We start from the raw sequence: 14731 nt of genomic DNA, 5'->3' as shown, positions 1-14731 counted from the left end.
CCTCTCTCTTAGTGCCAAGTACAGTGGACTCCAGCTGTCATCAACATTTCCAGATGCTGGTAGTCAGGGAGGATTGGTGTTCAAACTGCACTGGCATTTAAGCTTGTTGCAATTATAATATTGTGCATAAAATAAGCCTGTAGATAAGCATGTGGGACATAGTAGCATTCTCATGGAGCTATGATACGCTCTCTCAGAACTGAGCTTTGTGACTACTTCATGAAGTAAGTTTTTTGACTAATGACTCTTTCAAGGTGGCTTTGTTTCCTGTACCAAGTTGTGAGCACGACGTCAGTGTGTCATCTGAATCACTTCCTCATTGCCATTTGTCGCCTTTCATAGACCTTGCTGGTTATTGCATTCTGTATTCAAACTCACTGGACATTGCTATCTGTAGTATATACTGCAGAGTCAAGTAATATTTTACGTGAGATCACATTCTTTCTTTTCAAAAATTGAAATTATACCTGAAGACTTGCCATATTTTTCCAGCCTTAGTGGTAGCACAGGCCATAAGCTTTGCGGTCATGTTTCTCAAGTCATGAAGTTCCTCACTTTTTAAGTCTTATATCTAATGCATTCTCCCGTGTCAATGTTGGCATTTTACTTTTTATGACTGTTATGTTTAGCAAAGGTAGAATGCAAGGTGTTCATTTATCTTTTGACTTGATTGTCAGAGGGTTGCTTGGTGTTGGCATTTTGTGCCTTGAATGTAGTTGTCAGTAAGAATTGGAGTAGGTTTTATTTAGCTCAACGTTCTGTGAGCTGCCTAATCATTTACTTGTAATATTTGTAAGTAGTGTCTAGTTGCGACAACTATAGTATCTATGTATATTATCATATAAAACTCTTAACACCACATGTCGAACAGAGAAGGTTTATTATAGCAGGTTCTGACCATTCTTAGACTTAAACTTTGCCACCTGATGCCTCTGAAAATAGTGCATGGAGGCCTCTAACAAAACAGTTGTCTTAACTGATTATAGAGTTCTGTGATTTCCCTGGGGTGTTTTAAGAGCTAGCAGAAGAAACTGTATATTGAATGTTTGACCTCTTTGCTCTGTTTATTCTTTTTCTTGTTTTAATAGAGTCTTGCATCTGGCAAATATTGAATTGAGTAGATTAATTCTCAACTGTTGATAAACACTTTGCAGAAAAATGTAGAAGACTGCTCGTTCTAATTAGTCATAACTTTGTTCCAGTCTCATTTGTGTGTGTGTGGGGGGGGATGTTCTTTTTCTCCAGGCATTGTCCAAGGAGGAGCCCTTTCAAGCATTTGCACTCAGATTATGACAACTGTCGATCAAGAACAAAACAAAGTCCTGTGGATCCCAGCTGGCCCGCTGTAGATTTATTTTGCTGTGAAACTACTTTGCAGGTGTAAATAACCAACTAACTTTCTATCCAATGGACTCTGTTCATTTCTGTCTTTATAAAGATATCCATAAGTGATTTCTGTTTTATGAAGGGGAATGATAACACTGAACATCCAATGACCTGACGAGGCATGTGGGAAGGGGTAGATCACTTCACCGAGCTTGTCTCTTACATCGTACATGTACACGTGACAGCTTGTCACGAGGGGTTGTGACCTGTGTGTACTTGTCCATGAGTAATGAATTTAACAATGCTGCAAAATCCTGTAGAATGACAAGTTTACAAAAACCTTTTCAAAGTATTTGGTTGTTGCTGTTTACTTGAATGTCTCTTTTTTTTTGTTTGTTTGTTTGTTTTTTTTAACTCTGTGTCCTTTCACTTAATGAGGTAACTCTCCAAAACAGAGTGAAATTTCTGAACATGAGTGAATGGTTTATGCGCAATGTGACTCTTAGTTGCAATTTTGAACATATCTGAGCACATTGTTCACTTGACAACCAGGTAATAACGTGGGATTGAATTGGTACGTCTTGGGAGTAAGCTCAGAAGGAAGTACACTCCTCTACAGGGCAGACCACTGTTTGTATCCTGTCAATGCTTGTCTGTCAAAGATATCGTTTCTTGTTTTATGCATGAATCTAATATTTAAACGTCATAATATATCTGAACAATCCAAGCTTAATGTGTGTTGAGAAATAATTCTTGGTTGTTGGGCCTGGATTAAGTACTGGTGGGGAAGAGTCATAAGCTAGGCCTAGCATGCTTTGTTCTGTCACTTTTTAGATACTGTAAATATGGAAAGCTTCTGTCAGTGCAATTTTGCAGGGTAATTCTTAAGCTTTGTACTTCAGTGTGTAGCATTCACATAGATTGTTTTTATTTAAGAGCAGCCACAGTTTTAGGGCTTTGATTAAAAGCCTTTAGAAAGGTACTGAATTGTTAGTGTTTTCACTGTTAAAAAATAAGTGATCATTTAGTTTTGGTTGCAATACTTATTTACCTGTTGTACCAAACTCCATTGTATCAGTTCCCTTTTTGTTTTTTGCACTTCTGACTCTGTGTTCTTAACACAGGTTTTGTACCTGTCTCTTCTGTCTTTTGTGCCATGTTTCTTGGGTACTGTATTTTAGTTGTTTATAGAATATCATTTGAGTAGAACTGCTTCTCAGTCACTGTTACTAACATTTCATTGTGTAGGGTTTCTAGTCTTACACTACAGGCTGTAGTTTTGCTTCTATTTGCAGCTTTTTTAATTAAAAAAAAGGGATTCTTCTTGCACAGTTCTTCAAAGAAAGATCTGGTCCTAAATTTAAATTCTGTTTTACATGATGCTATTTTATAGTTCAGAATACTTTATATAGTATTTATATAGTTACATACTATAGAGAGAGTATTTTGAACTATAACACATAAAAATATATATATATAGTATTATATCATACTATTATAATACTGTATATATACAAATCAAAAAATAGGAAATGGTATGGATGACTTACTAGTCAAAGTACTTCTCATGGTGAGGGACAGCAGTTTTTTTTTGTTTATCTTATTTTTTTTGTTTGTTTGTTTTTTAAAGTTTGAGGTCAGAGTTAGACTCCAGTGGTACAATTGAAACAGACAGGTACTGTTCTGACATGGATTTTCTGTACTAAAATGAAAATGTCACTTTGTATCAAAAAAGAAAAGTTAAAGAAACTGATTACTAAATAAAGGTCAATTTCTATAACTTGACTTGCGTGTAAAAGGTGGTAAAGCTAATGTTCTCTTTGACTCTGTTTAGCTGATTCCTCATATAAGGTTTTATTTTCTGACGAAAATTGGCACATATAGGTTCGAGTGCCCACCTATGACAGGAACAAGTTTTGGTTTTTTGTTTTTGCTCAGCCTTGCATGCATAAATACCAAAGACATTCAGAAACTGCAGGACCCAAGAAGTTGGTTTCTGTTAAATATATGTTTTTAACCTTCTAGCCCAATGTTGTTAAGGATTTCAAGCTAAAATGCAACTGGTTGGGTGGAGGCTTTAACTTGAGAATGAGTCTGTCACTGTTACTTTGAAGAGTGTCAATGGAAACCAGGGAAAACATAATAGGCAAAATCATGAATCACGAGTTTTAAGTCAGACAGACCAGCCTCTTCTGTTCACTGAACTATCTGAAAGCTTGGGGAAGGTAATTGTTGTGTATTAACTCTTCTGCTTCATTAGTTGCTTTATTTTCAGATGCCAAATAGTCAACTTCAACATGAACCAAATTGGTGGATGGTCGGTTTTATAACCTGCATACCTAGTGCTAGCCTTCAGTCATATGACAGGAGTTGCACCTTACCTGCTTCTCTTGAAAAAAACCCCACCATGGTGCCATCTTCTAGCAGAGGATGAAGAAAATAAGAATAGGCAGGTGCTGGCAGGTCAGTAACAGCCATACCTTTCATATCTTCTGATCACAAGGAAGTAGAACTGAAGTCTTGGTTAATCAGTAGAAAGATTCATTTAGCTCAGATCAAGAGTTTCCCAATATATCATTTTGTTTTATAATACTACATGCTGGAGCTGGATTTTGCTGTTGTTCTGAAAAGAGTAACTTTGTCTAGGTGTTTAAATAAAGAATGTGGTTCTGTGGGTATTTTAAAAATAGTTTAATATAGCTAGGCAACAAAAGTCTGAAAATTTCACTCTTGTTCTCATAAGCCACCATGCAGCATGTATGGCTGCAGATAATACATTATTTAGAAATCAGCATCTTTTAGCTGCTTTTCTCCATAGCTAAACTGACATAAAATGGCTGAAGATACTGCAGCCCATACGTATGATCTGTTAAGATATTGACAAGCATCTGCTTGCTTTCAAACCTTTGCATCCTGTTCACATTGACCTGAATTGCAGGGCAAGTGTTTGCTAGATCTGGAATTACACTCTGACAGGTACCAACCTTTCCACCTCAGACAACGGTTCTTTTTCAGTGTTTGATATGTTGGGAGGCCATAACGTAATCCCTTTCAGCAAATACAAACATTGCCTTAGACAGTCTTCAACAGCTTTCCTAGATGCATCTCGGATAGATGTATTCATAGTTGAAGTACAGTCTTGTAATCTTTTCTAGGCTTATGTTTAAGGTTCAGTTCAGTTTATAAGATTCTACACCTCCATTTCACAGTGGACAGTTTCTTTTAAAATATATTGACATAGGGAAAATGTGCACTGGCTTGGAAACTAAAGAGGCTTCTGGAAAAGTACAGATACCAAACAAGGCAGACTGGTTTTGTGCAATGTCTAATAAAGATCCCAGATCTGCAGTAGAAACCGAACCCTATTAAAAAAGGTGCTTAGCCTCTTCCTATAAATTTTCTTATGGCTGCTGTGTCAGTGTTTGTAAGGCTTTCTTACTAATTTGGATGTTTTTAAAGAGATTTTTTTTTTTTCCAAACCTAATTCTGTGTCATTTCGTTTAGAAAATGTCTTGGTGTTCTTCACTGAAAAAGTACATTTTTGATGAACGTTTAGTAGCACACTTTTTAACTATTCAATTTGTCTTCTTTCTGCCTTAGTGTTCAAATCGATGCTTTTGCTGGCACAACCCAAATGGTCTGAGAACCCAAACACCAGGTGAATTAGGGGATCCTATAACTTAAGTGTAAACATACTAGTTTAATATGGGATTGTTCAACTCCATTTTAACAAACAATTCCTTACAAGATTTTGTAAAAATGGTTGTTTATTACATTATAAATAATTCTAGATGAATGTTTAAAAGTTGTCTAGATGGATCCTTTTCTTGAAGTAAACTGTGCATAAAAAGCATACTGTGACTAAAATAATTCAAAACCATTTTCAGTACAGGAAGTTATCTTGTAGACCTCCACTACAGAAAAGGTTTTAAATTTTTTTTATATTGTGTTTTTCATCTTGTAGCTTAGTTTAATACTCTTCACTGTTTTTAAAGTTATCCTGATTTCAGTAGATGCCATTCAAGTAAGCAGTTGTAATTGATTTTCTTCTATGAAATGCACGTGTTAAAGATGCAGTGAGTTTTTTTTTTTTCTCCTATGTGTAAAGTATGGAATTCCAGATGATTTTTACACACATGTTTTTAAAATATGAGTCTTTTTTTCTAAAAATGTGGGAGTGAAAATGGCAGAGATCTAATATTTGTCCGAAGAAGCAAATCACCAAAATCTCTGTACTATGTAACATAGTCACTTCATATTATGGTGAATTATCTGTCATTGCTATGTTTTATTAACAGTACGTTACAGTTAAATGTGTGTGTTCACTGGGTTATTTTCTTTGTCTGTCATATTGAAGGATATAACACCAGTGGCTGAGGAAGCTTTCAAAGATACGGTATCTTGATTTATGACTATTTCCTATGCTTTTGTTCAAGAGTTAGAATACTACTTCTCCTGCCTAAGAAACACAACCATCCCAAAACCAAAATAGCACACCCACCCCAAACCCAACACACAAAACAAAACAACCCCTCCCCCCCCAAACCTCACTTCCTAAGTGTCCAGTTTGGCCTTTCTTATGATTTTGGGTCCTTCCCATCTTCCTAAAGATCTGTCAAAAGCTTAGAAAACAAAGACAACAGTTTACTCTCAATCCATGTAGCTACTGTGTATTTAACAATATACTGATGTCTCCAAAATTGGAAAGAAGTCTGTCAAAATGTTAAATAGTTTCAACAGCTTGAAAACAATACCTATCTGTTTCTTGATAAGATTTCACATATATTTGCAATGGCTTTTTTCCTTTAAAGTTTTTTTCAGTGCAAATCTGAACAACATTTCTTATGTAATTTTCCCTGTGCCCTTCCTCCAAAGGCAGGGGCTGATTAGCTTTCTGAAGATGGTGATGTTGATCTTCAGAGGAAGTGACCCCTTTCCAACAATTTTGCATCTGGTTTTGCTGCAGATTCATCTTATCTCGTTGGCAATAATGCCAATAAATTAAAATCATCATAATTCCTTCATTTGCCAAATCTGCCTGCTCCACAAATGTTAATCATTTGAGTTTAGCATTTAGGTGCTCAAATCCTCTAATTGTTTAACATAATAAAGACAATATTTGTGGCCCACCTGTGACAAACCTAAGGTTTTAGGTTTCGAGCTTGTCTGATGTTTAGCTAGTGTAAGCAGAAAAAGGCTGAAAATGCATTACTTCATCTAAATATGTGCAAGGAGTCTAAACATGATTGTAAGTCTTATGGTTCTGTGATGAAAATAACTGTTAGTTACAGCATTTTGAGAGGATAATTCCAGTGGAATCAGCCAAAAGATCCTGAGGTAAGAGATAGAAACTTGTTCTCTGCTGTGAAGATATGATTTGAGAGTGCTAGCAATTGCTTGCATCATTATAGTAACAAGTAGGTTTGTGATGCAAAGATGAGTAACTGCAATCACTGAAGAAACCCAACACATGTAGCTGAATTCCAGATCGGTGATACAAGCTGCATGTAGTCAGCAACCTTTAAGGTTGGTCCCATGGTTGGAAATGTGTTATCACTTATATCTGGGGTTGGCTGTACTGTGTGGCCTTGCGGAACTTCTGGATGCAAATGTGTTTCTAACATTCAAATGAATACTCATACTTTTATGCCCTGACTCTTACTGTAGTAAAAAATGTGTGGTTAATAGCCGCATTTATAGTGTGATCTGTTGAGACCCGCTCTGACTGATTTGCAGTTCAGTTATTTAGAAATAATTTTTCAGGGTGTTACCACATATTTTGTGCCAGAGTGATTATTTTGCAGCTGCAAAATAATTCAAATGAAGTTGTGAAAATGAATTGCATATCCTCCTCCTCTTCCTCCTGGCCTTACATGGAAGAGTTTCCCTCAGAGCTGCAAGATTGGAACTCCACGAGACTTGAATTTCGATCTGATGCTGACACTGCTCTGTTGTTCTGCACGAGACATGATCAGAGCTGTCTCCTGCCAGCAAGGAAGTGTTGGGGCTGCACTGGCTTCAGTCCACAGCTGTGCTCCTCCATGGGACACTTTGTAATGCTTCAGTCTTTGCATAAGTTAACTGTAGGGAGATGCTTCCAGTCCTGGTTCCACATGGCAGTTCGGTGCCTTCTGGAACTCAGAAGGGGTTTCTGATCAGCAATTGCTGCTGCTTTTTTCCATTCAGTTGTCCCTTTTCTACTGTGTAACCGTACACAGATGCATAGTTTTGGTGAGCGCTCCATGAAATTTTTCTCAGAACAGTAGTGAGCTTCTAGTTATGTGAGAACTATATTATGGATACATCACAAGTCTTCCCATTCTTTTACTGTTATATTCAGCTTTCGTTTCTCTTTGTTTCATAGTCTTGCTACCATTAGCAAATATATCTTCTTTCAAGGTGTCTCTCCCATTCAGTGCAGCCTTCCTGTTTGCCCCATTTCCTTGCTTCACACTTCACTTGTGTCATTGCTCCTCAACTCCTTGCACATCTAAACTCTCAAAGATATTTTTTCCATTGCTGATTCAACCTAATCTCTCTCTTCCTCACCCTGTTATCTAATACTAAAGTATTTCGGGACATTATGTAAAGTCTGATTGTTTCATAAAGCATACTGTGCAGTTGTGTATTAATTACTGATTTGATTCTACATGCTTGTTGTACTCACTGTTGATGATCTCGTGAACAGCAGCGGCTGATCCACTCCAGCATTCAGCCGCCTGCAATTTCAGATAATGTTTTAGCAATGATTCCACGTCTGCAGTTTCTGAAAGTGATGCCTTACTATGTTTCCAGCAGTGTCAGCAGTACGTTTGTAAAAGAACCTACTTGGTAAGCAACAGAAGATGACTTGAGAAAGTCCGCACACCTGCCTTAAGATTTTATGACCTCTGCTGGCTTTACAGAGGCTGCAATCTTTGAATTAATTTGGATTTCACTCTGCACTGTTCTGATTCTGTGATAACACAGTGCTGTTAAGGTATGCAGAAGGAGAGCTGAACTGACTTGCTACAAATTACCAAGATTCACAAATGGTGTTTGACCTTCACTAGAAATAAGCTTATCGTTATTCTAATTTTAACCTTTTTTGTTATAATTTAGGATGTTACTGAAACTACAAGAGGCCAGTTTATAAAAAGATTTCTGAAATGCTGGAACTCACCAGAAGTAGCCATATTTCTCCTGTTTCTTTCTCACCCTGCTCTTGCACTAAAGCCCAATTTTTATTTTACACACTCTGTACTGTCAGTCATTTGAAGATGTAGGTAGTCTGTAATACGCAGTATGATGGAAAGAACAAAAATAGCAACAAACCAGTGTTGGATGTTGGAAGTCATGGTCCATTAAAGTCCTTTTCAGTTCACTTACCTGCAGCAAGAGCTACTCAGAAATCTTTCCATAAAATAATTAAGTCAGACTTTAAAATTAATATTTTATTCTTGCTCTCAGTGCTCTGATAATGAGACTTTCAAAATCTAACTCCCTTATTTTTAGAAATCATCTGATGTCCATACCAAATGCATCTATGGCACCTTAATACTTGTTCTTGTGAAAATACTATTTTAGCTTCTCTGCCTCAGTATATGTACTTCATGGCGCAGAGCACTTTCAGGTTTTATTTTACCAGGCTAAATAAGCTTACCTTGTAGACTCTTAAATGGTAGGTTCTTAATTCCTGCTATCTCTTCTCTGCACCTTTTCTAGATTGAATGAATCTACTTTGATTAGCCAAAGTTTTACTAACACATGAACAAATGGAAATGTTGCTTTCTAGGCATTAAGAATAGTCTTGGTAAAAGAACAGATCTTCTTTCTCCTAGCACAGAACAAGTAAATTTATTGGACCAGAGAAGAGTCTATTTACAGAAAGTTCCTAGCTTTGCCACAATCTTACTTTGCCCTTTGAAACAGAGATGGTTTGTTATTTTTCTATTGAGGTCTTTAATCCTGAGAGATCTTTCAAGTATGCCACATGTAAACTTGATCTATTTCAATGATTTGGGTTTTATGGCTTTTTGTTACCCCCTGCTATTTATCAGATGTCGTTTTTGTTTAAGTAAGGGTTTGTTCCATCATAACCCATTGAGTTGTCCTTCTTGATGATGTGAATTTAGGGTTATGTAGTTGCTCCAAACCAGTGTCCTTTTCCTAGGGGGTGCAGGGGGTGTGTGTGGGTGTGTGTGAGGAGTTAGGTCAGCTAACCTATCCAATGTGGGATTCCCCTTTGAATATATATTCCTGTACTTTCTGTGTGTGATATTTTGGGTTTTTTGTTTGTTTGGTTTTTTTTTTTTTTTTAAAGAAAACTAATTCTGCAAATACCACACACACCGAGACCATTTTCTGAAAATCAGTGGTGCTACAGATAAGTAAATAATGAATATATGGTTTGTTAGTCGATGTGAAACAGAAAAATGGCAAAATTGTTTAGAATTAAGTGTGTGGGTTACAAAAAAAAAAAAAACAAAAACAAAAAAAACCCCCAAAAACCAGCCAACCCTGATGTTCTGTTTTTCAGTGATTTAGCCTCATGCTTGATTATTTTTGTTTTTTTTTTTTTTAATATACTACCTTAACAAGGTGTTTTCAGCCTGAAAGTTTTATTTGGAAATGTAAGTGATTTGCAATTGAGTATTTCATTTGATAAACACTGAAATGAGCATTAGGTTTCAGCAAAAGGAAGGTGGCTGTTCTATTTCATCAGACTTCTTGGTATCCACTATTTTCAGGAAAATGTTTGGTAATTTCTGAAAAAGAAAGGACCCTTTAAAAGGTGTCTCAATCCAGCTACTCAAAACAGGAGTAATACTATTTATTTACTCATCATTAAAGTTTTGTTCCAGGATTTTTATAATGTGTGGTTCAGAATGTAATGATTAAAGAAAAAAGAAATATTTCTGGTATGTGAGAAAGACTAGATCTTTCTGTTTCCAGTATGTTCATGTGGCCAGTACAGAAACTACAACAGATGACAAAAACACATTACAGATTATTTCTTCAGCAAAAACAATAATACATGAAAGATGACTTGCACTTATCAAATTGTTCTTCTAAAATTCAAGCAACTCTCCATTGATGCAAACTGACACATCAAACACTCTGTTTTTATACTTACAACATCTCGTTTACAGTCATTTTATGCTGCATATAGCACTGATTGTTTTTTCTTGCAAGATTAAGAGCAGAGTTTTAAACTGTTGTCCTCAAGGTCACAAGCCTGGCAGAAAATTATTCTCTTGTTTTTTGTAAATCATGAAGTACTTAAATAACCAAAAAAACAAACTAGGCAATCATGCTTAGGTTTAAGAAGATAAAAGAATATCTATGCTATGATAATTTCCTCCATAAAACAGAAGGTATTAGCAAAATCAATGGTGAGAACTTGTAGCCTTAGTGATGACTGTAAATCAATGGCTGCCACACACGGCATCAAAAAATAATATGACCGAATCTTAAAATAATGTATGCTGTAGTCTGTAATGCACAATTAATGGGAGTTCAAATAATGATGGTTCTGAAGGGATTGAAAAGTACTGCCTATTTCTAATCTGTAAGTCCAACATTTCCAGTGTGTTAAATCCAAACATGTATTATGGACTATTTTGTAACAATCACTCTAAATTGATGAAGGCATACTAAGCCTTGTATGGCCACAGACCTTTAGTTGAGACCAGACAATAATAATCTAGTCTCTAAAGTATGCAAAAAGCATGAGAGCGCATCGGGCTGACTGGCCCAGTGTCAAGTCCTACTTATAAAAGGTATGACTTAAAATGGAAAGCCTTTGTGACAGTTTATGCTGACTAACTCAATGTGTATAGCCTGTGCAGAGAGTTATTTTCCACCTATTTGTGAATACGCGAGCAAGGAAATTGGCTTTAAACACAGAGGGGTGCAGACAGTTCTTTTGTTTAGTCAAATAAGTGTTTTCCAATGGACATTTAACTAGTTCTAATTTATGGGCAACAGATGTTTTTTCTTCAGTACTAATTGTTTTTCCAGAAGATAACTCTGTATTAAAATTTATGAGGATTCATAGGTTCTTTTATCATAGGTAAAGCTCTTTTTTGAAACCACTTGATTTTTTTGTTTTTTTAATGAAAAACCTCAAACCTCCAAAACCTATTACTATATTTTGCTTCTCTTAGAGGCAGAGGCTGTTAAATGTGTTGTTGCACTCTGCCCTGGAAGGGAAATCCCTAGGTGTTTATAGGATGCAGGCATACTAGAAGTTCACTAAAACTGCCTCTGCTTTTAGCTCAGGTAAGATGCAGTGGCAGCAGATTAAAATGCCAGATGTAAATCCTGAAAACTTTTGAATCTACCTGCATTCAAAATTAAGTGTTCAGAATTTCCTGATAATTAAAAGTTTTATTCTTATTTTGTGACTAGTGAACAAAGTTTGATTTTTATGTCTCCATCCTTGTCCCACTATAATAGACACTTCACGCCTTGTTGTAAGAAGAAGCACAGAAACTGAAGGCTTGCGCATTATAACTGCTCCTGTCAGAAGCATAAAGTTCTATTTAAAGCGTATTAAGTATTTTGAGTAATCAGAGCAATACTAGGAAGTTTTAACCTTAATAACTGATACGCTGGTTTGACAAGGCTTTCACAGTAGGAAGTCACTGTTGTATAAGCCTTCACAGATACGCTTTTCTCATTATGGAAACATATATACAGCTGGAGTAGCATTTTCCTTTTTTGACATATTCAGAGCTCTCTGCAGTCCTTTAGGGTATATTCATACATATTTGTGGAGGAAGCCCTCTAAGACACAAGTATTTGAAATACCAGTGCATAGTTATGTTGACTTTGGGCTTTAAATTTTAAAGGTCCAGAATTCAGTGTAACATCATTTTTTCCCACTGACGGATGCAGATTTTTAGGCACCACCTTCCAAAGTTAGATGTACAGAACTGCCTCTTGAAAAAAATACAGATTTGCATCTTTCTTTTGTTTAGGCACCAATGTAAGTAATACAGTCATTAGCTTGTCAGCAAACTCCTCTGCCATGTGTTGCTGTCTTGTACGCAGCATATGCAAATTGTCCCAGTGCCTCACGAGAAGTTGCTACATGTCTTTCCTTTTGCGATCCATGCATGGGGCCATGACCTTTCTCTTCTTAATTTCTTTATTCAAGTTACAGACACCTCTGTGTGCAGGTTTTGAAGTGATCGGTGCTCTGCTGCCAGTGCTAACCTCTACCATCAAAGGGCACAAGAAACAGTCCCGCTCTGGCGTGAGTAGGAGCATGGCTGGGATCCAGCTCTGCCTGCTGTGTGCTCACTCTGTACGTTTTGTGTTGCTGTTTTTTAAGGGACTGAGATGCTGGCTGTGTGTTTCTTGCTTCCCTCCTCACCCTGCTGGAGGCCCCAGAGCCCCTATTTGCTAACTTCTATTTTTTCATTTGCTCTGAGACTGTGAATGTACTGTAAAACTGTTTTAATTACCTGGACTTTACAAGTGACTTACCACTTGTATTTGTACAGAATCTAGCAAGATAAAGAGAGAATGGTGCAGGAGGGTCAGTGAATGGTTAGCTCGTACTTCAAACAGGAAAATAATTAAAAGAAACCCTTCAACATTGAAGTGATCTGTGGGAGGCAGAGCACCACATTACTAAATGTAATTGCAGGGGCAATTTCTTTTTTTAGTGCCTTCGATTCTTGGAAGAGCCTGTGTTTTATCCCAGAAGATCAGAGCCCTTTTTATGCAGCTTAGCATTTTTTTACAGATGTCTTACAGATAGGAAACTGTATCTTGTTTTACAGATAGGAAGCTGAGAGGCAAATAGAGAGCAGTTTTTAAGAAGTTCTAAGGGATTTTTAAAAAATGACTGATATAATATTCTAAATGATGCCGTAAAGAGGAGAGGCATGTTACTCTAAGCACGTAGCTTAACAGAACTCTGCTACACGATGCTGTGTGAATTGTCAGACTACCTTAGTGTGTCAATTTCAGTGCACTCACCGAGGCAAAAAATGACTCCAGGAAATAGCATTTCAGTATCTCACAATCTGAGTTTACTCTTCATATCATTCTACTCCTATTTCTTTTGGTCTTCCAGAACAGAGTTTGAGCTCTTGCTCTAGTGTCACTGAAGGCAATAGAGTTTCTCCTGCAGCTCAAAGGCAAGACTTGTTGCTGCCTTCTGTCATTGTTTAGCAGCCAAACAGTTCTCACCTTTGAGGAATGGGGGGGATAGGGGCACAAACATGATTTAAAAAATTTTTGGTTTAGATGTGGAGAGACTGATGAAAGATAAATTTGGTGCTCTTGGGTTTGTGGGTTCTTTTTCTTTTCTGTCTGTCTGTCTGTCTTAGTTTATACTATAAAGCTGGGCTGTTGGTATAATGGGTATCACTATGATCTCTAGCCAGAGTTGGAGGAGTCATCAGCCAGTCTTAACCTGATGAAGGGCAGAGATGGACATAAATCTCCAACAAGAGGTAAACATTTTTCTTTTAGACTACTTGCTTTTTCCTTTTGTACAACTTGTAGAACAAGGGGAGCAATTTGAAGGAGCAAGGTCTGGACCACTTCAGTGCTTAATTTGTTAATGACGTTCGTTCTGATCTACCACCGTTTGGTACCAGAAGGTTAGTTTTTGTTATGTAGCCTCTTGGTAACACTAGTTTTACCTACAGGAGAGCTGAAATGCAGTGAAATTGATTTCCAACAAGCATTAACTAGCAGTAATCCCCCCCACACACCCTTTTCTTTATTGATGAAGGGATTCCATGACTAGAAGCTGCATGACGCTGTGCAGGTCGCTACAGGGTCAACTCCCCAGTGTTCTCCTCACCATGCTTGAAAATGTGGGGTGCACCCCACTGAACTTCTGTGATCAATCCTTTGTGTCTAGAAAGGAGAAGTGCCAGCTGCTCAGCTGCTGGTGTGCAGCAGCCTAAAACACAGACTTGACCTGGGGCACATGTGACAATATGAAGGATATTAGTGTGCCTGTATTTACTGACATTCTCTACGAAGTCTTTGCCCCCCTAATATGAGGGTGTTAATTACAGCTAGAGAGAAACATGGTGACTCCAAAGTCGAGAGATAAGAGCATGTAATCTCAAGTTTCCATCACAACCGATTATGCTTCAGCTATTAAAAGTTACAAGGTTGCATTTCTTATGCAGATGCTTGCTTCTAATTAAATGTCTGCTGTAAAAACTCACAAATAAGTAGATTCCAATTTTTACCTTTAATTTCTTAAAATGTTTTTCATGTGAATGTTTGCTTATTCATTTTCTGTGCAAATGTGGTTTGTGCATTTGTTGGATGGATTTAAGACTCTATTTGTACTTACCCGATACCTTTAGAGGCAAGCCTTGCCTGTGGTACATGTTCAAATGAGCCTTATAGTCTTGTCTTTTCTTCATCTTTGGTGCATCTCTTC

The 14731-nt window shown here is 37.1% G+C and overlaps 1 protein-coding gene across 4 annotated transcripts in view; it reads left to right on the top strand.

Moving 5' to 3' along the window:
• The window catches only part of DLG5 (discs large MAGUK scaffold protein 5), a 113006-nt gene extending 109895 nt beyond the window's left edge, over nt 1-3111 (top strand). For all 4 annotated transcript variants that reach the window (XM_042789455.1, XM_042789447.1, XM_042789453.1 and 1 more), the window contains one exon: nt 1246-3111. In XM_042789455.1, coding sequence (XP_042645389.1) covers nt 1246-1349 — 104 coding nt within the window. In that variant the 3' untranslated portion in view covers nt 1350-3111. The remainder of the gene's footprint in view (nt 1-1245) is intronic.
• The last annotated feature ends 11620 nt before the right edge of the window (nt 3112-14731 follow it).

Source organism: Tyto alba, unplaced genomic scaffold (assembly GCF_018691265.1).
Source record: "Tyto alba isolate M040663 unplaced genomic scaffold, T.alba_DEE_v4.0 Super-Scaffold_1, whole genome shotgun sequence".
NCBI lineage: Eukaryota > Metazoa > Chordata > Aves > Strigiformes > Tytonidae > Tyto > Tyto alba.
This window is presented reverse-complemented; position numbering and strand designations above follow the sequence as displayed.